Source organism: Berghia stephanieae, chromosome 8 (assembly GCF_034508935.2).
Source record: "Berghia stephanieae isolate SIO BIC M18660-M18661 chromosome 8, UCSD_Bste_1.3, whole genome shotgun sequence".
Classification (NCBI taxonomy): Eukaryota; Metazoa; Mollusca; class Gastropoda; order Nudibranchia; family Aeolidiidae; genus Berghia; species Berghia stephanieae.
The window spans coordinates 2,884,364-2,911,863 of record NC_088367.1 but is presented as its reverse complement, the minus strand read 5'-3'; the positions used below and the strand labels follow the sequence as shown (position 1 = coordinate 2,911,863).

The 27,500-nt window shown below is 34.1% G+C and overlaps 2 protein-coding genes across 8 annotated transcripts in view; one reads left to right on the top strand and one right to left on the bottom strand.

Moving 5' to 3' along the window:
- LOC144978024 (ligand of Numb protein X 2-like) overlaps positions 1 to 16,550 on the bottom strand; it is a 67,788-nt gene extending 51,238 nt beyond the window's left edge. The window contains exons 1-4 of one of the 7 annotated variants that reach the window (XM_078923487.1): positions 16,102 to 16,423; positions 11,915 to 12,101; positions 7,772 to 7,877; positions 1 to 734 (exon numbers count right to left, since the gene is read on the bottom strand). The exon at positions 1 to 734 is cut by the window's left edge and continues 654 nt beyond it. The gene's annotated coding sequence lies outside the window, so the exon portion shown is untranslated. Of the gene's footprint in view, positions 735 to 7,771; positions 7,878 to 9,147; positions 9,365 to 11,914; positions 12,102 to 15,882 lie in introns of those variants that run through there. The other 6 variants (XM_078923492.1, XM_078923489.1, XM_078923491.1 and 3 more) reach the window with 6 other exon arrangements.
- The window catches only part of LOC144978021 (uncharacterized), a gene marked incomplete in the record, with an annotated part of 137,858 nt that continues 126,864 nt past the window's right edge, over positions 16,507 to 27,500 (top strand). The window contains 2 exon segments of the mRNA XM_078923471.1: positions 16,507 to 16,795; positions 19,180 to 19,342. Coding sequence (XP_078779597.1) covers positions 16,752 to 16,795; positions 19,180 to 19,342 — 207 coding nt within the window.

Sequence of the window (27,500 nt, the reverse complement as noted above, 5' to 3'; positions counted from 1 at the left end):
GTCTCCAATGGGGTTGCTTGTCTCACCAGTTGAAACAAATTAGAAGATTCTCTGTAAATTGTAACACACGTCTATAATACAAACAATGGCGATGATGATTTGGATCAGAAAGTCTCCAAGACTAGTTGTGTAAAAAAAATCTATCATTATTCACACCCGGAAACATCATAATAAATGACACACGATCTTGAATAGATTATACGTCATCTTGTGATTTTAAAATATCATCTGCCTTTTCTCTAAACAAAAATAGGGCTGGGTGGCCAAAATTGTTCCGTACAGCCCATGTTAAATTTTGGCCAACGATCACAGACAGAGTAACTGGCAAATCTAAAGATTAAAAAACTATTTTTATTTAGAGATGGATATACGCGTTACTTGCGACCCTTCTTTAACTTAAGGATAATACTATTATCACCCATTGACTTATTTAAAAAAATAATGAAATAATGAATAATATCTGGAGAAGGAATTAGAAAATCCTATATAATATTAATATTATTACTGGCACAGTTGTTTCGACTGTGGATTTCGTACACAGTCCAAATCTCCAGTGTGCAGTAGTAGTATAGCGTGTGATTTATCTCACAACACATCATTCCTGACACGAGTAGAGTAGGAGCATTTCAAAAGGGATGTTGGAATAGCACACATTTTCGAAGATTCACTGTTCTGTTCTGTTCTGTTCTCGTAAAATGGAGAAATATCCAACCAATAGACAACCTCCTTGTTTTCTGAAAGAATAAAAATAAAAATATAAATAGATTTTTTTAAAAACAAGAAAAAAAAATCAAACAAAAAAAAACAAAACATAACAACAAACAAAAGCACAAAAAAAAAACAAAAACAAGTATGAACATTTAAATATGTTTATCTTATTCCCCAAGCAGGCCACATGGAAGCAAATTTCCATTTAATACAGTACAAATCGTCTGTTTGGCGTCCTTTTTGTACAACACTCTTTTAATGGTACTCGCTCACAAATGATCCGAACGGAGTAACGTGTGTATAGTACCTTCCTTACCCAAGGACACAGCGATCACTGTCACCTATTCGGCCACTGAGCCAGTGAAAGAGAGGAGGAAGAAGAAGAGGAGGAGGAGGAAGAGGAAGAGAGAAGGAGAGAGGGAAAGAGAGAGAGGAAGAGAAGAAGAGAAGAGAGAAGAGAAGAAGAAGAAGAAGAAGAAGAGAAGAAGAAGAAGAAGAAGAAGAAGAAGAAGAAGAAGAGAAGAAGAAGAAGAAGAGAAGAAGAAGAAGAGAGAAGAAGAAGAAGAAGAAGAAGAAGAAGAAGAAGAAGAAGAAGAAGAAGAAGAAGAAGAAGAAGAAGAAGAAGAAGAAGAAGAAAAAAAAGAAGAAGAAGAAGAAGAAGAAGAAGAAGAAGAAGAAGAAATCAAGAAGAAGGATATTGTAAGGGAAAAAAGAAAAAGAAAGATCGCCAAAAGAAAAAAAAAGACAAAAAAAAATCTTGCTGAAACGTCACAGACCAATAATAGTTAGCAATTAAAAAAAAAATCTCAAAAGAAACTCTCAATCCAAAGCAAATAATAATATATCCACAAGAAATGATAAAAGATCACCGGTGCATAGCCTACTATCCAAGTGACACATTAGTACGAATCAGGCACTGGTGTAAGATTTTTAAAATCTGAAAAGAAGAAGAAGAAGAAGAAGAAGAAGAAGAAGAAGAAGAAGAAGAAGAAGAAGAAGAAGAAGAAGAAGAAGAAGAAGAAGAAGAAGAAGAAGAGGAAGAAGAAGATGAAGATGACGATGATAATCACCGTTGTCGAATAGCATATACTATCCAAGTGACAAATTAGTACGAATCAGGCACTGATATGTGAATTTTTTTTTTTAAACTGAAAAGGCGTGTATGAAACAGTCAAGTGTCAGGCAAAGCAAAAAGAATAATAGATGGAAAAAAAAATAATCACCCGAATTTTTTTTAAAAATCAGCCAGATTCAACTTCTATCTGTTTTTTTTTTTTTAATGTGTGTTTTTTTTTTCTCCTGGCAATGCACATAGTTTCAAGTAGGCACACCTTTTCACATTTCTATCATATTATTATCCAAAGCATCGGATCTTTGCCAATGAAAAACTGCAACAGTATAACACATCTATAAGAATCCAACAAGTTTTGTTTGGCAAACGAGACGTTTAAATTATAGATGATATAATAATAAATGGAACACACGTGTTGTGTTGTGTTCCATGTCGTGAACAAGTACGGAACGCCAACGGTACAATGAGAGAAAAGACACACCAACAACAATACGGAAAACTGTACACAGTAGAACCCAATGTGTAGGTCTGATAAATAATGTGAAATTGAATGTAAGCTTCAATTTAATTTAATATGCGAAAACAGATAAAAATGGACGTTTCGGGTTTCCCCTTTATCAACAAAACAGGATGAATGAAACAATACCGTCTGATAAAACACATTTAAAAAAAGTAATTTTGGCAAATTAAAAAAAAAATTTGGCCAGAAAATCGTATTGATGCGTTTATGTAAAATACTCACAACATCCGCCAGCCGGATATAACGTACAATCGAGACACAAAATCTATGCGACCTAAAACGTTTATTTATAGTCTGATTGATAGAAATTCAGTGAGAACTAATCATTCAAATGGCTGTCTACAAACAATAACATAGAGCTGAGTGACCTCACTTTCTATATCTCTAATTCTAATATGTACCTAATATACAAATTTGAATATTATAACAGCTTCACCCCCCCCCCCAAAAAAAAATATAAACAAACAAACAAACAAACAAAATTAAACCCCAACAAAACAAAAAAAAAACAAAACAGAACAACAAACAAAAAAAAAAAATCAAACTAAAACAACAATGTACCAAACATGGCACGTTTCGAACTCACAATCCTTCTTCAGCCAAAAACAAAACATACATACATACATAAAAAACGCGAATACACCCCTCAAATTTTAGACAAACGGCAGAAACGTAGAGTTATGTAGATATTAGTAAGTTTCGAAATCTTGTTCGAAGCTGTTGTGTTCATTTTTTGTTCATATTGCTTCTTTTATTTTACATACAGTCCACAGCGTCTAGCCGTTTGTTCGTTCGTTGCTTTAGGTCTCTTCCAACACAATTGAGGTTATATGAGAGACCGCTGAAACAAAAAAACAAGCAATCTAACAAAAATAGTACAAATGTAAATCAAAATCATAACCTAAAGATATCATAAGCTAAATTATAAATAACCAAGAACAAACGGGCAGAAGATTTACAGAAAAAAATATCCCCTGTCAAAAATACAATCACAAACCAAAGAAGCAGGATAGGCTAGTAAAGAGAAGAAGAAACGACATCACTATCGGATCGTACACCCATGCGAACATCATAGGTATATGATTCAAGGGTGATGCTCCCATCCAACCACCCGCGTCTAGCCGTTTGCTATCACTACTTATTTCTAATACCCATCGACCAAGACAACATGACCCCTACTTGTTCACAAGACTCAAACCTAACCTGAGACTGCATAAAGTGTCCCGAAGGCTCAGATGGTAGAGCACTCGCTTCACACGCAAAAGGATCCCACGTGCTGTCGAGATTCCCCCCCCCCCCGTCCACTCAGCAGTGAATATGTGGGTAGCTGCTGGGTCTGTTAGATCTGGCGGAAAGTACTTTGTGCGATAGACTAGCGTCCTGTTCAAACGGGAGCAAACAATTGCCATTGTCCGTTTCACGCTATAGAAACCCAGACCTGCCAACCCTTCACATTCTAAAAGTGGAATCAGGACGCCTGAAAATAGGAATTTGAGACCAAAAAAAAAAAAGAATTTCATCTCTTTCACCCCCCCCCCTCCTCCCCCTCTTTGCTCTTTTTTAATTCTTACCATTATCATCATTTTCTGTAAATCGGAATTTTAGAGACAATGGCGGAATAAAGTAAGTACAAAAAAGGAAGTGTGAAAATAGGAATGATTCCGCCAAAAGCGGATGGGTTGACAGGTGTGAAAACCGGGATAAACTCCGGCTCCACGGACCTCAAGGCTCTAAAAAGTCACTTTTATCAAAAAAAGAAAATGCTGCGGTTACATCAATACTCTCGTAATCCGAATTAACCCCCCCCCCCCCCAAAAAAAAAAAAACAAAAACAAAAACAAAAACAAACAAAAAACAAAACACGTATTTTTAAAATTTTTGCCGGAAAACTAGTCCGTCAAATATCGTCTATGGCAATAACTCTCTAACCTGGGACCAAGCAAAGTCTCAGGGTCGATCATTGTTATTTTTGTCGTTGTTTTTTAGGGTTTTTTTTTGTTGTTGCCAAGATGAGTGTCAATCAAATTGATCGATATTGAAAGGACGAGTTTTCTGGCCAAAAATTTCGAATACGTATCTTTATTATTTATTTATTTATTATAATTTTTTTTTTTTTGTAATTTTTTTTTTTTATATTACAGAACGGTAGAATAATGTTTATTATAATCACGAGACGGTTAGAATAAACATTTAATTACTTTTTTTTTTTTATATTACAGAACGGTAGAATAATGTTTATTATAATCACGAAACGGTTAGAATAAACATTTAATTACTTTTTTTTATATTACAGAACGGTAGAATAATGTTTATTATAATCACGAAACGGTTAGAATAAACATTTAATTATCTTTTTTTTTATTACAACGGTAATAATTTATTATAATCACGAAACGGTTAGAATAAACATTTAATTTCTTTTTTTTTTTTACATTACAGAACGGTAGAATAATGTTTATTATAATCACGAGACGGTTAGAATAAAATTTAATTTCTTTTTTTTTTATATTACAGAACGGTAGAATAATGTTTATTATAATCACGAGACGGTTAGAATAAACATTTAATTACTTCTTTTTTATATTACAGAACGGTAGAATAATGTTTATTATAATCACGAAACGGTTAGAATAAATATTTAATTTCTTTTTGTTTTATATTACAGAACGGTAGAATAGTGTTTATTATAATCACGAGACCGTTAGAATAAATATTTAATTTCTTTTTGTTTTATATTACAGAACGGTAGAATAATGTTTATTATAATCACGAGACGGTTAGAATAAACATTTAATTTCTTTTTGTTTTATATTACAGAACGGTAGAATAATGTTTATCATAATCACGAAACGGTTAGAATAAACATTTAATTTCTTTTTGTTTTATATTACAGAACGGTAGAATAATGTTTATTATAATCACGAAACGGTTAGAATAAACATTTAATTACTTTTTGTTTTATATTACAGAACGGTAGAATAATGTTTATTATAATCACGAGACGGTTAGAATAAACATTTAATTTCTTTTTTTTTATATTACAGAACGGTAGAATAATGTTTATTATAATCACGAGACGGTTAGAATAAACATTTAATTTCTTTTTTTTTTATATTACAGAACGGTAGAATAATGTTTAATATAATCACGAGACGGTTAGAATAAACATTGACTTCTAGAACCCGTGGGAAGGAGAATAAAATATTGTTTATCTTCTTCATAAAAGAACGACTCTACTCCAAACATTTTAAATTCATTGAACGAATAAATATAGATCAAATTTATGAAAGTTAAATATATTCTTCTTTTTCAAGTAACAAGTCTGTGCCAGACATCGGTGATCATGGTACGCTATTCATCTCTCTGATCAGATAGCCTCAGAAAACTATTATTACTCTTCTCTTTCTTTGTCACCCAGCTGTACAAACGATTCAAATATGTTTTTCTTGGTCTATCTTTACTCTTTTTACCTTCCATCTTTCCTGTGAGAGCAAGATGTCCAATACATTTATGTCGATTTAGGTGCCCTAAAAATTGCATTTGTCTTTTTCTTATTGTACGAATTAATAACCTTTTAGTTTCAGCTTGCTCTAATACTTCATCATTAGTTTTCTTCTCTGTCCATGAGATTCTTAACATCCTTCTAAGAAACCACATTTCTGCTGCCTCCAGTTTCTTCCTAATGTCTTCTGTAATTATCCAGCTTTCACAGCCATATAATGATACTGACCATACAGAGGTCTTCAAAACCCTATGTTTTGTTGTCATTGAGATATTGTGGTTTTTGAAAATTAGACTCATTTTATTAAAACTATCTTTAGCTATTGCAATTCTTCGTTTTATTTCTGTGCTACATCTGTGAAGTTATGATGTATCCATTTTGTTAAATATATATATCTATACACCCCCCCCCCCCCAACAAAAAAAACAAAAACAAAAAAAAAAAACACACACACAAAAAAAAGAAAAGAAAGAAAGAATGAAGATCAATCACGATCAATCAAAGCCTTGACGCGTGACGAGACGAGAGATTCTTGACAATAGAAATAATAATGATCTACCCTTCAAAACAAATCATGTATGAAAATGACATATTGAATATTGTGATTACTGACTAATAGTTAATCAATGAATTCATTGTTATTTTGAAATACTGATAACGGGTTCATACACACACACACACACACACACATATATATATATATATATATATATATATATATATATATATATATATATATTGAATCGTGTTGGATACAAATATGGTACGAATAGTGCTCGACATGTAGTAATGGAGGGAATTATTATTTTCATATTTACTACAATGTTGGAGTCAGTCGACATCGATGTTTCAGGCCTTTTCAGCCATCGTCAGGACTGTGTGTTAGATGGATCACCGTTATTCTTTGTTGACACTCGTGCCACCGGTCCCATAATTTAAACGGTCTGCGATATTGCCGTACGCTGGAATACCCATATTTAAAAATTTGGCCAGAACACTCGTCCTTCAAATATCGATCGACTTAAATGACCCTTATTTTGGCAAAAACTATCAAACCTTGGGCTTCACCAAGAGAGAGAGAGAGAGAGAGAGAGAGAGAGAGAGAGAGAGAGAGAGAGAGGGAGAGAGAGAGAGAGAGAGAGAGAGAGAGAGAGAGAGAGAGAGAGAGAGAGAGAGAGAGAGAGAGAGAGAGAGAGAGAGAGAGAGCCTCCGAAACCGCGAGACCAATCGTCACTAAACTTTGCACGGTGTTTACAATGTTGACATGAAGATGGTTTGCGTGTATTATGTGATGGATAAGAAATCATGATGATTTTATTGAAAATTCTAATATGTTTCACCAAATCTCATCGAAAACGGACCTTATATGTACATGTATAGGTGTGTACGTGTGTGTGTGTGTGTTTGTGTGTGTGTGCACACATATATAATGATGCTTGTGTCAAAAAATTCCAATTAAAGAAAAAAAAAAGACAAAAACGATAAAAAAATATAACAAAGCGATATATACCAAAACAAACAAACAAAAAAAAAACATTAAAAAAAACAAACAAGGATGAATACGATCATTGCATAAATTTACAGAACAAGCATTCAAAAGTCGAAAAAAAACCCCCTAACAAACAAAATAATTAATACATTTTTCAAAAATCAACCAATAATAATTTAACCAAAAAAAAAAACCCCCAAACAAAACAGAAACAACAAAAACAATGACAACAACAAGAACAAATAAATATAAAGAAAAATCATTTCACCCCCCCCCCCCCCAATAAAACAAAACACTCCCACCCCCCCCCCCCCCGCAAAAAAATACAAAAAACAAAAAAAAAAAACAAAACATACACCCCCCCCCCCCAAAAAAAAAAACAACAAACAAACAAACAACAAACAAACAGAAAAAAACCACCCCCCCACCCACAAACTGAATTATGAAAGGTATGACAGCCCAGTTAATTGTTATTCTTACTTCAGCGAAGTGTGAACGCCAAAACCCCTCTCCCGATCCCAGGCTTGTATTGCTTTCTCTCTGTCTTGAACCGTCTCTCAACCCATCACGGGAGTCAAATCGTTACCTGAAACAATAACAACAACAGTAATAATACTGATAACGATAATAATCAAATTGATAATAATAACAATAACAATACTACAACTACAACCACTACTACTTCTACTACTACTAATACCATCACTACTACTACTACTGCTACTACTACTACTACTAATACTATCACTACTACCACTACTGCTACTACTACTACTACTACTACTGCTACTATCACTACTACTACTACTAGTACTATCACTACTACTACTACTACTACTACCATTACTACTACTACCTTTACAACTACTTCAACTACTACTACTACTACAACTACTAATACAACTACCACTTCTACTATTACTACCACTACCCCTACTACTACTACCACTACTACTACTACTACTACCACTACTACTACTACTACTACTGCTACTACTACCACTACTACTACTACTACTACTACTACTACTACTACTACCACTACTACCACTACTACTACTACTACTACAATTACTACTACTACTACTACTACTACCACTACTATTACTACTACCACTACTACTACTACTACAATTACTACTACTACTACTACAATTACTACTACTACTACAATTACTACTACTACTACTACTACTACTACCACTACTACTACAATTTTACTACTACTACTACAATTTTACTACTACTACTACTACCACTACTACTATCACAACAACTACTAATACTATCACTACTACTACTACTACTACTACTACTACTACTACTATTACTACTACTACTACTACTACTACTATTACTACTACTACTACTACTACTACTACTACTACTACTACTACTACTACTACTACTACATCTGCTACTACAACAACAACAACAACAACAACTACTACTACAACTACAACTATTAAGAATTTTTTTGTCAAAATTTTAATGCCTGTTTTTCCAGAGTACGGCATATTAATCAAATACATACAGATATTCTGAGAGCAAAACATAGCATTCTCCAAGACCATATATCTGGATCCAGTGTGCTAAGTTCTACTATGGAGATAAAGGGAGTAAATCTGATTCATGAATGAACAACACAAAACAAACGTCGTTTGTTTTGTGTTGTTCATTCATGAGTCAGATTCACTCCCTTTATCTTTATCTCCATTTTATTGACTCATTTAGGCACCTCTATTTATTAGTTTTACTGCTAAGTTCTAGAGTAGCCTACAGCTAGAGTAGTTCAATAACAACATTGTTAATGTATGAGGCAAGAAGTGAGTGCCAGGATGTAAACAAAGACTCACCCAGGAATACGCGAACACTGCGGCGATACAGACAGTAATAAAAGTCAACAACATTTTTTTATCAGTGAGACAATCCTTCTCATTATAATATAACGTTAAGTATAATTTATATAACCGTCAATGCACTATAATTGGCTACACAACGATTGAAACCACACTGACACTGCCACGAGCCAACAACAAAACGCTTTGTTCACGGTGTCTGGTTGGTGACAACACGTCTAAATATAGACATGACATCGGGTTAAAAATAGAGAGGGGATTCCCAAGAGCGGACGATAAGAGACGGAGTGTGGTGTAAGGGAAGTAACCCAGCGAATCCTTTTAGGTTTCAATTGTAAAATTCACCGGGTGACTTCCCTTTGTTACCTTCCATAAAATTACTATAAAAGTCATTCCTGTATTAAATTTGGTAGTTGGTCTTTTTCATTAATAAAAAATATCATGCACATGTCATAATCTTCAGGACTGAAAGTGGACGAACGATGATGATGATGATAGTGATTATGATGATGATGATAATAATGATAATAATAATAATAATAATAATAATAATAATAATAATAATAATAATAATAATAATAATAATAATAATAATAATAATAATAATAATAATAATAATAATAATAATAATAATAATAATAATAATAATAAAAAATAAAAATAGTAACAACAAAAATAAAAAAATAAAATAAATAAAAACACAAAACAACAAACAAAAAAACACCCCCCCCAAAAAAAAAACAAAACAATTATAGTAATAATTCATAAAAATAACAATTACATAGCAACCAACTATTCAAAGAACTAAAAAGGAACCCCCTCAGGCACAATATACAAAACCGTCATGAGCCAAAACAACAATATGTTTGGACTAATATAATCTAAATTTAAAACTCTGTCTGTTCCTTGTTTTAATTTGCTAGTTAAAAAAGTAAAGAATCCCTGGACATGCAAAAGGTGATTTCTACACACATAAACTTAAACAATCCATTTTATTTTTTCACGAAAATTTTCTCAGATTGCCAAATCGGGACAGTTCCTAGTCTATTCAGGGCAGTTGGCAGCTATGAAATAGGCTTCAACAGTCGTGACATCACTTCCCTCGTAATGACGCATGGTAACTTAGTAACTGGCTCTAAACTATCAGAACAATGGCGGACGCCCTTATGAAATATTTCTCCGACGAGCATAAAAGCGTATCCAGAGGAAAAAAAATAACATTATAAATCTGATCATGTTTTGACTTTTATACATTCTGATCACAAGACCTGAAAAGTTCTAGCCAGCAAGAAGAATAAAAAGTACCGATTTTCTTTGTTTAGAACAATGATGGCCGCCATTGCTGGGCGACGTGACATCAGAATATTGAATCCAATTATAATAAAATACTCTTTTATAGTGCAAAATGCCAAAACCTCAAAAACGTTTTATAATATTACTCAACGAAACAACCAACTTCACATCCGACAAAGACGTCTACAACTGCTCAGTCACCCACACACACAAGATATATATATATATATATATATATATATATATATATATATATATATATATATATATATATATATGTATGTATATATATATAAATGGATTAAAAGCTGGAATAAATGAGATAATTCGACAAATGAAAACTAAAAATAAATCAAATAATTAACTAGAGGAGGAAGAAGAAGAAGGAGGAGGAGGAGTTATTTTCACAATTACTCTCGGTATGTTGCCATTTAGAATTCGTTAAGTTCAGAGAGCCGTTTTGGGTGTCCGAATTGGAACAACCAACCCTATATATAGGGTGAGAGAAATTCAAAAATAAAACAAAGGCAAAATTTACAACGCTATTTCAGTACGAAGTTAAAACCAGAAGTATTTGATGAAAATTTACAAGCAACAAGAACAAAACCTTATGTTAATTATTGCCACGTCGAATAAAAAATGCTTTATTTGTTTAGAAACTAAGCTGGTTATACCAAACTTGTATAAAAATCGCTATATCAAAAGTTTCAAATTTGCATCTTGTTTTAGCAGTTCAGTGTTATTAGTGTGTGGCTATGTGGTCTAGTGGTATGACACTCCCTTACGGATCGGAAGGTCCTGGATTTGAGCCTCGCTCATTGCATAGTTGAGTCCTTGAAAAAGACTCTTTACTCACATTCTCTCACCATACTGAGGTGTAAAATGAGTACCTGGCATTGTCTCTGTCCGAAAAAAAACATTTGTAACATCGGCAAACAGGTGTCATGTCTCGTTCTACACGTTAAGTGTTGCTGTTGGCTAAGGACCCATTGTAAAGTGCTTTGAGCATGTTGAGTGGATATTGTGCTATAAAAAAGCTCAAGTTTTAGTGTAAGAAGTTGGTTGGTCTGGTTGAGAAACAAATGACTGATCAAAAGACAACGTCTGCAAAAAGTTTTTAGCCCCTAACATTGCTACATAATTGGATCCAATAGTCTGATGTCACATTGCCCAGCAACGGTGGCCATGGTGGTTCTATACAAAGAAAATCGTCACTTTTAATTCTTCATGCTGGCTAGAACTTTTCATATGTCTTGTGACCAGAATGTGTAAAAGTCAAAACATGATCAGATTTATAATGTTTTTTTTTTTCCCCCTGGATACGCTTTTATGCTCGTTGGAGAAATATTTCATAAGGGCATCCGCCATTGTTCCGATAGTTTAGAGCCAGTGACTAAGTTACCATGTGTCATTATGGGGAAGTGACGTTACACCTGTTGAAGCGTATTTGCAGTACGAGCAGAAATCATACTTGATTTATTTCCAAAGACGAATAGTCTCCAATGTACCCTGACTTGAACCCCATGGACTACAGCATTTGGTCATTGACGGCTCATAAAGGTGGTACTGGTACGACGTTTCACACACAAACAAGAGTGAAAAGAGTCAATTCAAAATGCATGATGGGATTGACTCACTATCAAAGACGTTAGAAAACCCTTTGGATTGTGGGAAATAATGGTGCGGATCAGACATAAAGAAAAATGAGGGATCGAAAGACAAAAAACAAAACAAAAACAAACTTGAGCTTTTATATAGCGCAATATCCACTAAACGTGCTCAAAGCGCTTTACAAGGTCCCCTAGCAACACGTAACATGTAGGATGTGACATGACGCCTGTAAGGCGATATTACAATATTTTTTTACGGACAAAGAAAACGCTATTAATGGCCAGGTCTCATTTTACACCTGAGTACGGTGAGAGAATGTGAGTAAAGAGCCTTTTCCAAGGACTCAACTATGCGCCTAGCGAGGCCTGCACTCAGGACCTTCTGATCGGAAAGCGAGTGCCATACCACAAGACCACAAAGCTGCACATAAAAATAAAAAAAATTACGACCAAAATCTTTGAGATGACACATCTTTGCGGTGTAGTCATTAAAACAATCGCAGAATTAAATTTTTTCAATATATTTTTTTGAAAAATTGTATACACAAATTTAAATAATTGGCTTTGATTGTGGTAAAATTTCATACTTGTATCATTTATAGTCTGGAGGCTGCACAGGCTTCTAAACTTTTACAGGTTTTTTTTTTGCACCCGATATAATATATAATATTTATTTTAGTTTTGATCTTCATGGCTATTAGTCCATTTAGCTTAATTTTCACTTGTTATATATTTTTTACAACCCTTGGATTGGAATCAAGTCTGTTGCCAAGTAGGGGTCCTGATAGCTCAGCAGATAAAGCACTAGCTTCACAGGCAAAGGGATTGAGATCGATCCCCAGTGAAGTCGAGATTCCCTCACCCCCCCTCCCGTCCATCCAGTCGAGGTCAACTGGTTTTTTTTTGGGGTTTTTTTTTTTCTATTTTTCTTGCTTGCTTTGTCTGGCAACTTTCATACACACTTGTTCAGCCCATTATCTTAGATGTGGCTTACTTTGTACGCTGCCTTAATTTCGGAAATCACCGTGAAACCTGAATTTTGAGGTGAGGTCTATATAAAAATGTTACATTTCACACTCAGCATTTCAATTAACCAGTAGATTTTTGACCAATCAAAACATGAAATTTGTGACACACCCTCACACGTGCTCTGACAAACATAATTGGTTGTTTATAAACAGTAACGTTAATGGAATCGACACCTCTCTGACCATTCTTATTGTTTTTATACCGCCAAATGGGTGACTAGTTATCACACGATTTTCTTGATCAGATTATAAACGTTTAGGTTTACACATAATTTTCTGTGTTGGTTCTATTGATCAAGTTACCCATGTTTTGAGAGAAAAATCAATGAAATTGATGGGTTACTGTCATTTCTGAAACTGGCACTTGTCTACACAAAATGATAGAACCCTTCGGTTGACAATAGGGTGATTTTCGGAACAATGCTTTTATGCATCTAGATTATCACGAAGCAAAAGTAAACACAGAAGTAAGCTGTGGCCGACTTTTTGCCAAGAGGCCGGTTTAACCTTAGTGACTCTACATCAAAAAAGAATTATAACTATCAAGATGACTAAAGATAGAAGAAATAATCGGTGGTTTCAATGTGTTAATAACTTTCATATTCTCCAATATATCTGAGATGGCAATTACAATGTGTTTTGTAGAAAATGGTAGGGGCTGCCTGAAGCCGGTGATCGTGAAAATAGCAACAAAAGAGTGAAAATGGAGAGGCTTCGTATGGGAACAAAACAGAACAGATGATTGTGCATTGTGAATTACTGTCAAAAACTACACACAAATGTTTTACACTTCCAGTGTTGACAGGAAATCTTCTCCTGGCCATATTCATGTCATCACACTGGATAAAATTAATCCTTTTATTTTGATTAAATTTCAATCTTATTAAATGAAATCCATCCAGTTCTTTTTTGTTGCAGATGCACAGGATTCAGCATTATCCAATGCAATCAGTGGAAGGTAGATGGATTGATGGCAAACAGAGGCTGTGTGTTGTCAGCATAAAGGCAACAACGGATCGAACATTTATATATTATATCACAGAGGGGTTGCGTGGCTCAGCAGTATAATCTTTGCTTTATACTCGAATGGTACAGAGTTTGAATACCTACTGCATTGTGTGGCCTTGAGCTTGTCAATTTACCCTAGCTCAATTTGTAGCATTGCACTAAAGCTGATACCTGAGTTATTCCAGTCTTCCCTTGGAATAGACCCTAAAAACTAATTTTTCTTATGGGATAAATAAAGAAAATGAAAACAAAAAATGAAGGGAATTTTTATAAAGTAGACAGTTCCCTGGCGAGCACCATATATCAGAGGAGATGGTTTCAAAGAAGTGAATTCTACTGCTATTGACAGGTACTGTCTCTCAAATCTAGGATACTTGGCAAACCAATCAAGAGTCACTCCATGAAACCCGTAAAGATCCAGCGCTCCTGATTGATTGTATCAGTATCATGATATCAAATGCCGCTCTTAACTCAAGTAAAAATAAGCATAGCATTGTAGCCATCACAAAAAAGAGCACCAATGTCATTTTTGAGATGTTACAGTATGGTTTCAGTGTTATGAAAAGGCATGCAGGCTGATACTGATTGGGACTTTGATAACATATCATTATTAGTTATAAAGCACTACAGTCAAGTGGCAACAATCTTCTCTAATATTATTATTTTACTGACTAATAATATAAGGCTGGGAGCTGGTCTGGAATTATCAAGATCATTTGGGTCCAAGGTGGACAAGTAAGTAATAGTAATAGTGATAGGTTTTTACTCCTACATACTCCAGTAGTCTATATAAAATCACTCCATGGAAGTTTCAGTTAATTGTAATAAATAGATAATGATGGCTCTGTATCAACTTTGTCACCACCCAATCAGGGGGTTTGAACCACTGCTATATAAAGCATTGCACGAGGAGGGAGAGAGAGTTTCTCGAGTTTCCTGGACTGGACATGATCCCGCGTACAGCGGTTGTGTTTTATTTTATGTTTTATATGTGCTGTCGTGTTCTATATTCATGGATGGAAGGAGAAAAAGACAAGCAGAATGAATGGAGAACTAGAATTGTATCATTCCTATTTGTGTTGTAGATGTAAAATCAGTTTCTGTAATATATGTATTGTTATCGTTAATCTTGATTCCCTTTCCTTTATTATTATAATTTCTCTATCATTGTCAAGCCGTGAAACACAGTTTTCTCCTTCTTTCTCCCTATTCTCGTTGGGGCTAGCCTCATTGCATCGGCCTGATCTAGAGGGAAGCCTACAAACAGAAACCCTCTATCTTCTATCCTCTTCTAACCTACTCTATCTTTTCCTTTCGATGTTTCGGCTATATTTGCTCTATCACTCTCCGGACGTAGATGGAAACATCACAGTCACAATTTAGAGATGACAGCAGAGATAGATAAATGTTTCATTTTGAATGAAACTGAAACATAGCTCTAGCATTTTCCTACAAACAATAAATGCCTGGAATGTCCGGTCACCAATAACAATAACGGTAACGGACGTTGAATGCTTACTGGAAACTTTCAAAACAGTTTTGAATGCATTCGCTCGCCAAAGTAATCTGTGACTGTCCCTGTTTTGGACTGTAACTGAGCATTTGCAGTGATGGGCCCGTGCCCGTGAGGCCTTTCTTTTGCAAATATACAAGCCGATCACATTACAATTACAACCTCAACAAACCAACAAAAACAAAAGAAAAAATGTGATGACAATGACAAACTAAGCATTTTCATATAAAGTCCTAGCCCCAATCTCATTCCCATAAAAAACAAAACAAAACAAACAAACCTCTCCTCATCCATGAATTTCATGACCATTGCCATTGTCATTGTCATCATTGTCAACAAAGAATCGTTGCGACTAAACACCACTTTTTTGGAACTGAGGACCACAAGAAAATTCTTACCCACCTTGACTCTCTAATTGGTTGAAAATAATCACTGATACGTTATTCTATCGAGAAGGAAACGTTTAATTTAATCATAATCACTCAACATAGATTTATACCTTTCCAAATTATGTTGTTTTCTTCATTCTTCCGGTCGGTCCATGCATCCATTCACACTCAGAAATATAAACAAAAAATCAATAATAAATAGGAAACCGATATCACTTCCAGTTAAGGTTCTTACAAGTAAAATGATTGGAAACTATGCAGTAAATCAAACTTTGATTTTAATATGCTTAATAAAATAAGACAGAATTATATTTAAACAATATCACATAATGTGAAGAAAGGTATATTTTGATGAAAAATAATGAAATTTATAAATTTAAATTTTGTTTAATCTTAGCAGAACCTCAGGAAATTTATATAATTTTAAGAGTTGTCTTTCTTTGTCCACTTAGAATACATATTATTGTTGACAATACAGTTGCAGTCTAAAATATAAAATTAGTGGTCCGAATGTCACATTTTTAGCTGAATCTACTAATGTAGTAGTTATTTTTCCGATATTTATCATTTGCAATGAATAAAAATATTTTTTAAGTCGCATTATTGTAAACGTCATAAGAGACAAAAACATTCATTGATTACAAAGATGGCGATTGGTTACCTCTACGATGATGCAGTGGATGAATTGAGATCAACTGATTAGAAATGCAGAGGTGCCGATTGTATAGATTATCGGTTCTGTAATATCTTTTGGTAGAGAATGGCTTCTCTACTGAAAAATCAAATCCTAAAACACTTATCAAAGTAAGTACCTAAATATAAGATCTTATGGTGATTCTAGCTATCTGATCAAAATATATGTAATGTGTGTGTGGTGGTCTCCTGATGGAGTATATTGAATTGCGTATTGTCAGATTGTGATTTTGTTTAATATTAAGTTAATTATATACTTTTACAAAAAAATCATTTATGATCAAGTAATGCACAAAAATAACAACACTGTCACAAACAGAAGTTTTTTTGTCAACTAAAAAAAGGGTAGACCGTCTATCAGTATCAGACTTACAGTAAGGTCAGTGTCAGTATCATCTCTCTCCACAATAATTTATCCTTTGACTTTGTCTTGTCATGTATACGAACGACTCAGAAATTCGTTTTAATTGAAGGACAAATAGAAGATGATGATGATGATGATGATGATGATGATGATGATGATGATGATGATGATGATGATGATGATGATGATGATAATAATAATAATAATGGCAATGGCAATGATGATAATACTAATTCTCCATCTTCTTCCTCTTCTTCTTCACATTATTATATTATTATTATTATTATTATTATTATTATTATTATTATTATTATTATTATTATTATTATTATTATTATTATTATTATTATTATTAATTATTATTATTATTATTATTATTATTTATTTTATTGTTATTATTATTATTATTATTTATTATTATTATTATTATTATTATTATTATTATTATTATTGTATGTTATTATCATTATTATTATTATTATTATTATTATTATTATTATTATTATTATTATTATTATTATTATTATTATTATATTATTATTATTATATCGTTTATTACCATCTTATACTTATATCCAAGTTATTTACTGCAATAACGAGCAGGAATCTTACATTGATTCAAATGTAATAATTTATATAGTAGTGCCTGTAAATCCACAGTTAATTTTATGCTATTTGATGTCTTAGAGTACATCAGCAAACCATTAGATTGACATAAAATAACTACGCAATAATGAAATAATTTTAACAACAAAAACATCATAAGGAGAGTTGAGGACTCTCCACAGTTGTCTTGCAGCACAGATAAAAGCTTTGTTATTATTATTATTACTATTATTATTATTATTATTATTATTATTATTATTATTATTATTATTATTATTGTTGTTATTATCATTATTATTATTATTATTATTATTATTATTATTATTATTATTATTATTATTACCACTACTACTACTACTACTACTACTATTATTACTACTACTACTACTACTACTACTACTACTACTACTACTACTACTACTACTACTACTACTACTACTACTACTACTACCACTGCTACTACTACTTACTACTATTACTGCTACTACTACTACTACTACTAATACTACTACTACTACTACTACTACTACTACTACTACTACTACTACCACTACTATTATTATTACTACTACTGCTACTTACCACTACTACTCCTACAAATACTACCACTCTACAATATGTAGATTAATGATTGAAGACTCTTTTTGGACGTTGGTCAAATGACTCTTAGATTACGAATCTAGGTAGATAGTTATACATTTTACATTGTAAATATAATATATCAGCAACACATTTTCTATGCTATGCTAGACCATTATTAGGCAAAAATGTTGCGATTACCAGAAAAGTTGCAATTAACTGAAGTTGAGTTTCCTGTCCACTATTGCAACATTTTACAAATATATGGTAAAATCAAACCAGTTGTTGTAAACATTGTTCTTAGTGCACCACAGAATGAGCAAGTTGCTTGAAACAAAAACCATATGGCAACCCTGTAACTGTAAAGATTTTGGCAAGCAATATTCGTTTTGATGCAAACCGGCATCTTGTTCAGTTTGGATTAATTTTCACTCTTTTGTTCTCAATTTGCGGCGCTGCACTGCAGCTGATGCCTGGGTTGAGCCTTTAAAAAAATTGAGCTTTATATAGCGCAATATCCACTAAATGTGCTCAAAGCGCTTTACAAGGGGTCCCTGGTCAACAACAACATTTAACATGTAGGACGGGACATGATGCCTGTTAGGCGATATTACAATTATTCAGACAAAGACAGCACTCATTTTACACCTGAGTACGGTGAGAGAATGTGAGTAAAGAGCCTTTTCCAAGGACTCAACTATGCGCCGAACTCGAGGCTCTAACTCAGGACCTTCCGATCCGAAAGCGAGTGTCATAGCACTAGACCACATAGCCACACAGTCTTTCCTTGGAATGGACCCTAGAGACGAATTTCCCTTATGTGATGAATAAAGGGAATGTATTATATTAATAATTATTTATTTATGTAATTACAGTGCTGTCTTTTGTGCAGTATTCGTGTGTTTATTTATTTTTCTCATTTTCCTTGAATATTTGTGTCTTTCAGGTTCACAAAGAACTTATCATCGGATAAAATTAATCTGAGTACTTTCAAAGGAGAGGGAGAACTTTCGAACTTGGAGCTAAATGAGGATATTTTGACTCATCTTTTGGAACTGCCATCTTGGCTTAGGATTACCAAAGCTGTGTGTAATAGAGTAGCAGTCAAGGTAGGCAGTTTTGATGTTGTTTGCCTTTTTTTTTTTTGTAGGTATTGATTAAATTCAAAGCTTGTATTTTAGTGTATCGTTGTCTTGAAGGTACTGCCCCTTCCTACCTTTCGGAACTAATTTAAAGATATTCAAAACCCCGCCCCTTACGTTCGGCCAGTGATTCCACAAAACTAGTTGTCCCTTAAATTCGGAAAAATGATGGAATGAGATCCTTTTCTCATTTCGGACCCTCTATTTGGAACGCCTTACCGCAGAGCATTCATGAAAAATTATCTTTGTCTATTTTTAAACGTTCGCTTAAAACATATCTGTTTCGATTTTAGTAGATGGTATGAGAAGCAAGATAGATTTGGTTTGTGTTGTGTGTTGTGTTGTGTTGTGTGTGTGTGTATGTGTGCTTGTGTGCGTAAATGATTATGTTTCAGCCAAAGTAATTTGTAATTTAAGCGCTTAGAGTCTGGTGTCTTGGAGTTACAGTGCTATATAAGTTTTCAGCATTATTATTATTTTTATTATTATTATTATTATTATTATTTTTATTATTATTATTATTATTATTATTATTATTATTATTATTATTATTATTATTATTATTATTATTATTATTATTATTATTATTATTATTATCATTATTATTATTATTAAGCGCTTAGAGTCTGGTGTCTCGGAGTTATAGCGCTATATAAGTTTTCAGCATTATTATTATTATTATTATTATTGATCATAAATGGGATATTTGCCATCTTGGCTTTGGTGTTACCAAAGCTGTGTGCAATAGAGTAGCTGTCAAGGTAGGCAGTTTTGCCGCCTTTTATGTAGGTTTTGATGAAATGGGGTATTTGCTATCTTGGCTTTGGTATTGCCAAAGCTGTGTGCAATAGAGTAGCTGTCAAGGTAGGCAGTTTTGCTGCCTTTTTTTGTAGGTTTTGATTATATGTGACCTCTTGTCTCAAAACGGTATTAAGTCGGGATGATTAAGATGCTGAAAATGGAATTTGTAGCCAGAACTATCATGTTTAAGTTGAGTTTATATGCTTTATGAAGGAGAAGGAATATCATATTTTTCTGTGCTAAATACCAACGTTTCATATTTTTGACCAGTTTAACTATAATTTGACTTTGTAGCTTCTGGTCCATCCCGACATAATGCCGTTTTGAGACGAAGGGTCACATATGGGGTATAGCCATGAATGGCTTTTTCCTCTCGCCAGGAGAGTTCAATAATAATGTCGATCACTCAAAACAAAACATAGGGACTTTTATGATACCATAAACTACTACTGACACTGCTTTACCACTATCACTTTTATAATGTGGTTGCTGCACTTGCTGTTACTCTGTTGCCACGACTACTACCATTACTACTACTACTACAACCACCACTAATACCACCACTCTTGCTGCTGCTACTACTACTACTACTAATACTGCTACTACTACTACAACTACTACAACCACCACTCTTGCTGCTGCTACTACTACTACTACTACTAATACTGCTACTACTACTACTACTACAACCACCACTAATACCACCACTCTTGCTGCTGCTACTACTACTAATACTAATACTGCTACTACTACTACAACTTCTACAACCACCACTCTTGCTGCTGCTACTACTACTACTACTACTAATACTGCTACTACTACTACTACTACTACTACCACCACTCTTGCTGCTGCTACTATTACTACTACTAATACTGCTACTACTACTACTACTACTACAACTACCACCACTAATACCACCACTAATACCACCACTCTTGCTGCTGCTACTACTACTACTACTACTAATACTGCTACTACTACTACTACTACCACCACTAATACCACCACTCTTGCTGCTACTACTACTACTACTACTACTAATACTACTACTACTACTACTACTACTACTACACTACTACTACTACTACTACTACTACTACTACTACTACTACTACTACTACTACTACTACTAATACTGCTACTACTACTACAACTACTACAACCACCACTAATACCACCACTCTTGCTGCTACTACTACTACTACTACTAATACTGCTACTACTACTACTACTACTACTACTACTACTACTACTACTACTACTACTACTACTACTACTACTACTACTACTACTACTACTACTACAACCACCACTAAAACCACCACTGCTGCTGCTGCTACTACTACTACTACTACTACTACTACTACTACTACTACTACTACTACTACTACTACTACTACTACTACTACTACTACCACCACTACTACAACCACCACTAATACCACCACTACTGCTGCTGCTACTACTACTACTACTACTACTACTACTACTACTACTACTACTACTACTACTACTACTACTACTACTACTACTACTACTACTACTACTACTAATGCTCATGAAAACCAACAAAAATCTTGTTTTCATAACACAGAATTGTTTTCTATGAAATAGGATTCAATAGTCTGATTTCACCTCGCTGTGCAATGAGCAGCTTAGTTCTAAACAAAGAAAATTGTTACTTTTTATTCTTCATGCTGGCTAGACCGTTTTCACGTGTCATGTGATCAGAATGTATATATAAGTCAAAACATGATCAGATTTATAATGTTTTTCTCCTCGGGATACACTTTTAGAATGCTCGTTGGAGAAGTATTTCATAAGAGCATCCGCCATCATTGTTCCGATAGTTTAGAGCCAGTTGCTAAGCTACTATACGTCATTACGAGGGAAGTGACGTCATGACTGCTGAAGGCTGTTGGCTACACTTGAGTGCCCTGACTTATGGTCTTATTTAATTTGGCTAGTTTTTCTGGGAATTTTTTTGGTTTGTTTTTGTTTTTGTTTTTGTTTTCATTACAGACGGGGGCATTTAATTGTCACAATGGATCATTATTCTGTATATGTGTTTCACATGCTGCCAACTGGTCAATCAAGCATGTAACTGTATTAAGAGATTTCATAAAACGAGTTTTGAATGCATGATTATTGATTTTATTATCGGTTTGGCATTAAAGATTATCTAGCTTCCTTTTTTTTTTTTGTTTTTTGTTTTTTTTTTTTTTTTTTTTTTTTTTTTTTCAGACAGGATGAAGTAGTCCTTCAGAGCCATAAGGTCCATAGAACTGGAGTCTGTCCCCGGTTTCTATAGCGTTAAATGGACAATATAGCAATTGCTTGCTACCCTTATGATCAGATGATGCTAGTCTATCGCAAAGTACTTTCCACCAGGTCTAACAGACCCAGCCAGCCACCCAATCACTTATGGGTGGGCAGTTGGGGAGGTGGGGGGGGGGGGGTGTCAGAAAAATAAAATCACAGGATTGATCTTGGTCCCGTTGCATGTGAAGTGAGGGATCTGCCAACTAAGTTATTGGGACTCCTGACAGAGATAGAGGAGGAAAAGGTGCGGGGGTGGTAGGACATTTTTAGATCTGCTTTGTTTGTTGATAAAATTTGAATAAAAGATAAATAACAAGGAAACAGCCGAAATACACTCTCCCCTTCCCCCCTCGATTACAAATTATTCATCCCTCAGGTACGTGATGCTATTATTAGATTCAAAGAAGAAAAGAATATTCTAGTTATTTCTTGTTCATACTGTATTAAGAATTTTATAGATGAGAGAGAGAGAGAGAGAGAGAGAGAGAGAGAGAGAGAGAGAGAGAGAGAGAGAGAGAGAGAGAGAGAGAGAGAGAGAGAGAGAGACCCAGGACCTTCCGATCCGAGAGCGAGTGTCTTACCAAAAGACCACATAACTTCACCTTTGAATGAATGACATCAATGCATACCTGCCGCATCTTACGATTTTTTTTCGTAATTTTACACGCATTTTAGACAAATGTCATGGCCAATTACGAAATTTTATGGAAAATTACGAATTTTCAATTCTCAGTAATACTTAAATAATAATAATAATACTAAGGCTGTGTGAGTTCCCCAATCCTGTACATCTTATACACCAACGACTGCAGACCATCCTTTGAAAATTGTTTTATAGTGAAATATGCAGATGATACTGCTATTCTTGGCTTATTAAAAGATAAAGTTACCGAAAAGAATTATTTCAAACAAATAAATATATTCACCGATTGGTGTAAACAAAATCAGCTTGAATTAAATGTTGAAAAAACGAAAGAACAGATGTTTGGTGTAAAAAATAAAAACGACTTAAAGTGTGTGACGATCGGTAAAGATGATGTTGAGATAGTTGACTATTTTAAATATTTAGGAATAACCATTGATAGTTCCCTCAATTTCTCTCAACATATTAATATAATATCTAAGAAAGTTGCCCAAAGATTATACATCCTAAGGAAATTGAGAACATTTCAAGTAAGGAAGAAAACTATGTTAAGAGTTTATGACTCATTGATTAAAAGTGTAATTGCGTTTGGCTGCACCATATGGTTTGGAGGATGCCGACTTAAAGATAAATCAAAAATTTCAAAATCTATCAAAGAGGCATCAAAAATAATAAACCATCCTCTTGATGGAGTAGAAAGAATTCATGGAAAAGCAATAGAAAGGAAAGCATTCTCAATTACCAACAATAAAAAACATATTTTATACCGTGAATTTAGTCTTTTACCATCTGGGAGAAGGTTTTGTCAGATTAAATGTAGAACTAACATATAAATCAACGTTCGTTCCTCCATCAGCAATAAAAATTTTGAATATTTCATATGGTACAGAAAAACCAAGGATTGATTCGTTGACTGATTAACTGATTAATTTATTTAATGTAAGATTAACTGACCAATTGATAATGATGATAATTTTTTGTGTCGAATTGCCACAATCGTAACAAATTGAAAACGAAATGAATATGTTTATGTTGTGTATATCGCACGTGTGAAAGAGAGAGAGAGAGAGAGAGAGAGAGAGAGAGAGAGAGAGAGAGAGAGAGAGAGAGAGAGAGAGAGAGAGAGAGAGAGAGAGAGAGAGAGAGAGAGAGAGAGAGAGAAAATAAGTAGGAGTGAAATATCTGTTCAATCTTACAGTTATCGTATAACATTATAACAAGTGTAACTAAATGACAAATTGCCATATTTATGGACAATAAAGATCTATTATTATTATTATTATTATTATTATTATTATTATTATTATTATTATTATTATTATTATTATTATTATTATTATTATTATTATTATTAATAATAATAATAATAATGATAATAATAATAATAATAATAATAATAAGAAGAAGAAGAACTATAACTACTACTACAACTACTACTACTACTACGACTACTACTACTACTACTACTACTACTACTACTACTACTACTACTACTACTACTACTACTACTACTATTACTACTATTACTACTACTACTACTACTACTACTACTACTACTACTACTACTACTACTACTACTACTACTACTACAATAACATAAAACATACTTATCCTGACGTTTTTTTTCATGGATTTCAGCTTCATATCAAATATTCTGATTTTTGCGGTTGAAGTAGCGAGAATCAATTAAAAATGTCTGGCTCGACTTCCTGTTAAGGATATCTTCCGACTGGCCCTTTTTCTTCTTCACTGTCTGACTGAATCTTTGGTTTGCTATTATGCATTTGTAAATTTGATGATGATTTTTTAAAAATAAATATTATTTTGTATTTTTGTTCCAATAATCATCATTTTATTCCTCTTCTTCCCCCACCCCCCCGGGCCACCATCACCACGATTCTTGTGGTGTTCTATATGTATACGTTTTTATCGTCTGTGTGTTCGACGGTTCCTATATTTCATTTATTGGCGCGTTCTTGAATTGTCCAGGGACCTGGGTTTTGGTATTGATTAGTCGTCTGCGGATCAAACACAGGCTCTGGACCCGATCCAAGATAAAGGCAGGATTTTTATTTATACATGATGAAATGAATGGCAATATTGAATTATGATGATGATGATGATGATGATGATGATGATGATGGCTTTCGACAACTGGTTCAGCGTTTTTCAACTTTTTAGTAACGATGTGGGGGGCGTAGTGGCCGAGTATTAAGGCATTTCACTGTGACCCGGAAGGACCCGGGTTCGAGTCCCGCTTCAGGCACTTTCGTTTTTTCATCCTAATTTGCTCACTGTGACAACATGGGTGATTCCTTTTGACATCAGACATCTTGTTTGATGAGTTATCTATATTCCTTCGTGGAATGCCTAGGCGACGATATCTTATGATGTCTTGACGGAAAAGGCATAATTAATTATTTTAGTAACAGCGTAGTTGATATTATTATCATTGTGTTCTGTTTTTTACACAATATTATCCTCGACACGTGCTCAAACCGCTTTACTACAGGCCCATAATAGCCAACAGCGGCACTTAGCATGAATGAGAAGACATAACGCCTGTTAATGATAATAATAATAATAATAATAATAATAATAATAATAATAATAATAATAATAATAATAATAATAATAATAATAATAATAATATTAATTATAATACTAAAACTACTTCTACTCCTCCTCCTCCTCCTCCTACTACTACTACTACTACTACTACTACTACTACTACTACTACTACTACTACTAATAATAATAATAATAATAAAGTGTTCTTTTATAGCACTAAATGCCGAAGCCTCAAAGCGCTTTACAATAATATACTTGTCAAACCATAAACACACTCGTACCGAGCCAAACAGACACACACACACAACAGTCGAACACACTAACTATGCAAGTTTTACAAAATGAAATCGACATTCAACATCATGTTAGGATATATTAAAATAAGATATGAAGTGAGTAGAAAAGTGCCAGAAGACAATAGAGAATAAAAATTTTTCGCGGCGGTGGTGGGGTTTGAACCTGCGACCTTATTGGTACGACAACTCCGCCTGGCAGGTGAGAGCGTGGCTCTACCGTGTGAACTATCCACGAACACAAAAATATTCGTATCAAACCCAAGTCATTTCTAGATCCCTCTCTCACCCACTTCTGAGACCGCCGATTCGTTCGCCCACCACCATCGCGAAGTTATTTTTGACCAGCAGTTAAGCTTAATAGCCAATATTCTCAACACAAACATATAACATAGAAACGATTGAGACATTGAGTATGCTCCGGTGTATGGGGTGAATTTTTAATTCAGAAAAGTGAGTGGAGCAGGCACTATTTTATATTAAAATGCTGTTTATATGGCCAGGTACTCATTTAATACTTGATTTATTGTGAGAGAATGTTATATAGTAAAGAGCCTTTTCCAAGGACTCAACTGTGCTCCACTCATAGCGGGACTCTATCCCTGAGGTCTGTGAAACCTGAAGTAATGGGGTGGGCTGGGTGGGATTCCTGACCTCTCCACAGTGGGCAGGGAGTTTACTTACTGGGTCTTCTATACCCCTCATCATCATCCATCGTGGCTTGCGCTCTTGAGCACGTTGCCGGTCAGCTGTCTCCACGAATCACGATCCTCTGCGGTGCCCATGAAATCTGTATTGCTTTTTAAGTTACATTTGGTCATTCTCAGGTTATTTAGATAAGTCATTCTGTGTCTTCCTCTAGCTCTCTTTCCTTCGATCAACCCAGATGTTACCAACTTTTCTATTCCGTCTCTTCTCCACACATGTCCCAGAAACCGTAACTGCATCTTTCTGATGGTATCGATCAATATTCTTCCCTTTCTCGCCTTCTCCAACACTTCCTCGTTCGTATACCTGTCTACACCCCTATACAGTGTATTTCTGATTTCCTACTTATTTTTTGTCACTGTTTTTTTTTTTTTTTTTTGAATGAGATTACCTGTTTTTGTCCTTTCCCTTGTCGGAGTCCGTGGTTGAGAGGGAAACAGTCAAATGTATGGTTACCATTTTGGGAGATTATTTTTTTTTCTCCTTGTAAATCACCTCTATGTTATGTATTGTTATATTTATTTGTATAATTTACGCATTTGGAAATGTTCCTCCCAGTGAGGTCACGGGCTTGCGTTTGGATGAGACTTTTAATTGAACTATTAAGGAAAAAAAACCCTATTTAAAAATTTGGCCAGAAAACTCGTCCTTCAAATATCGATCAATTTAAATGACCCTCATCTTTGAAAAGAAAAAAAAAAACAACAACAACAAAAACCCCCAAATAACCCCCCAAAAAACAAAAACAAAACACAGCAAAACAAAATACATTCAAACATGGGAC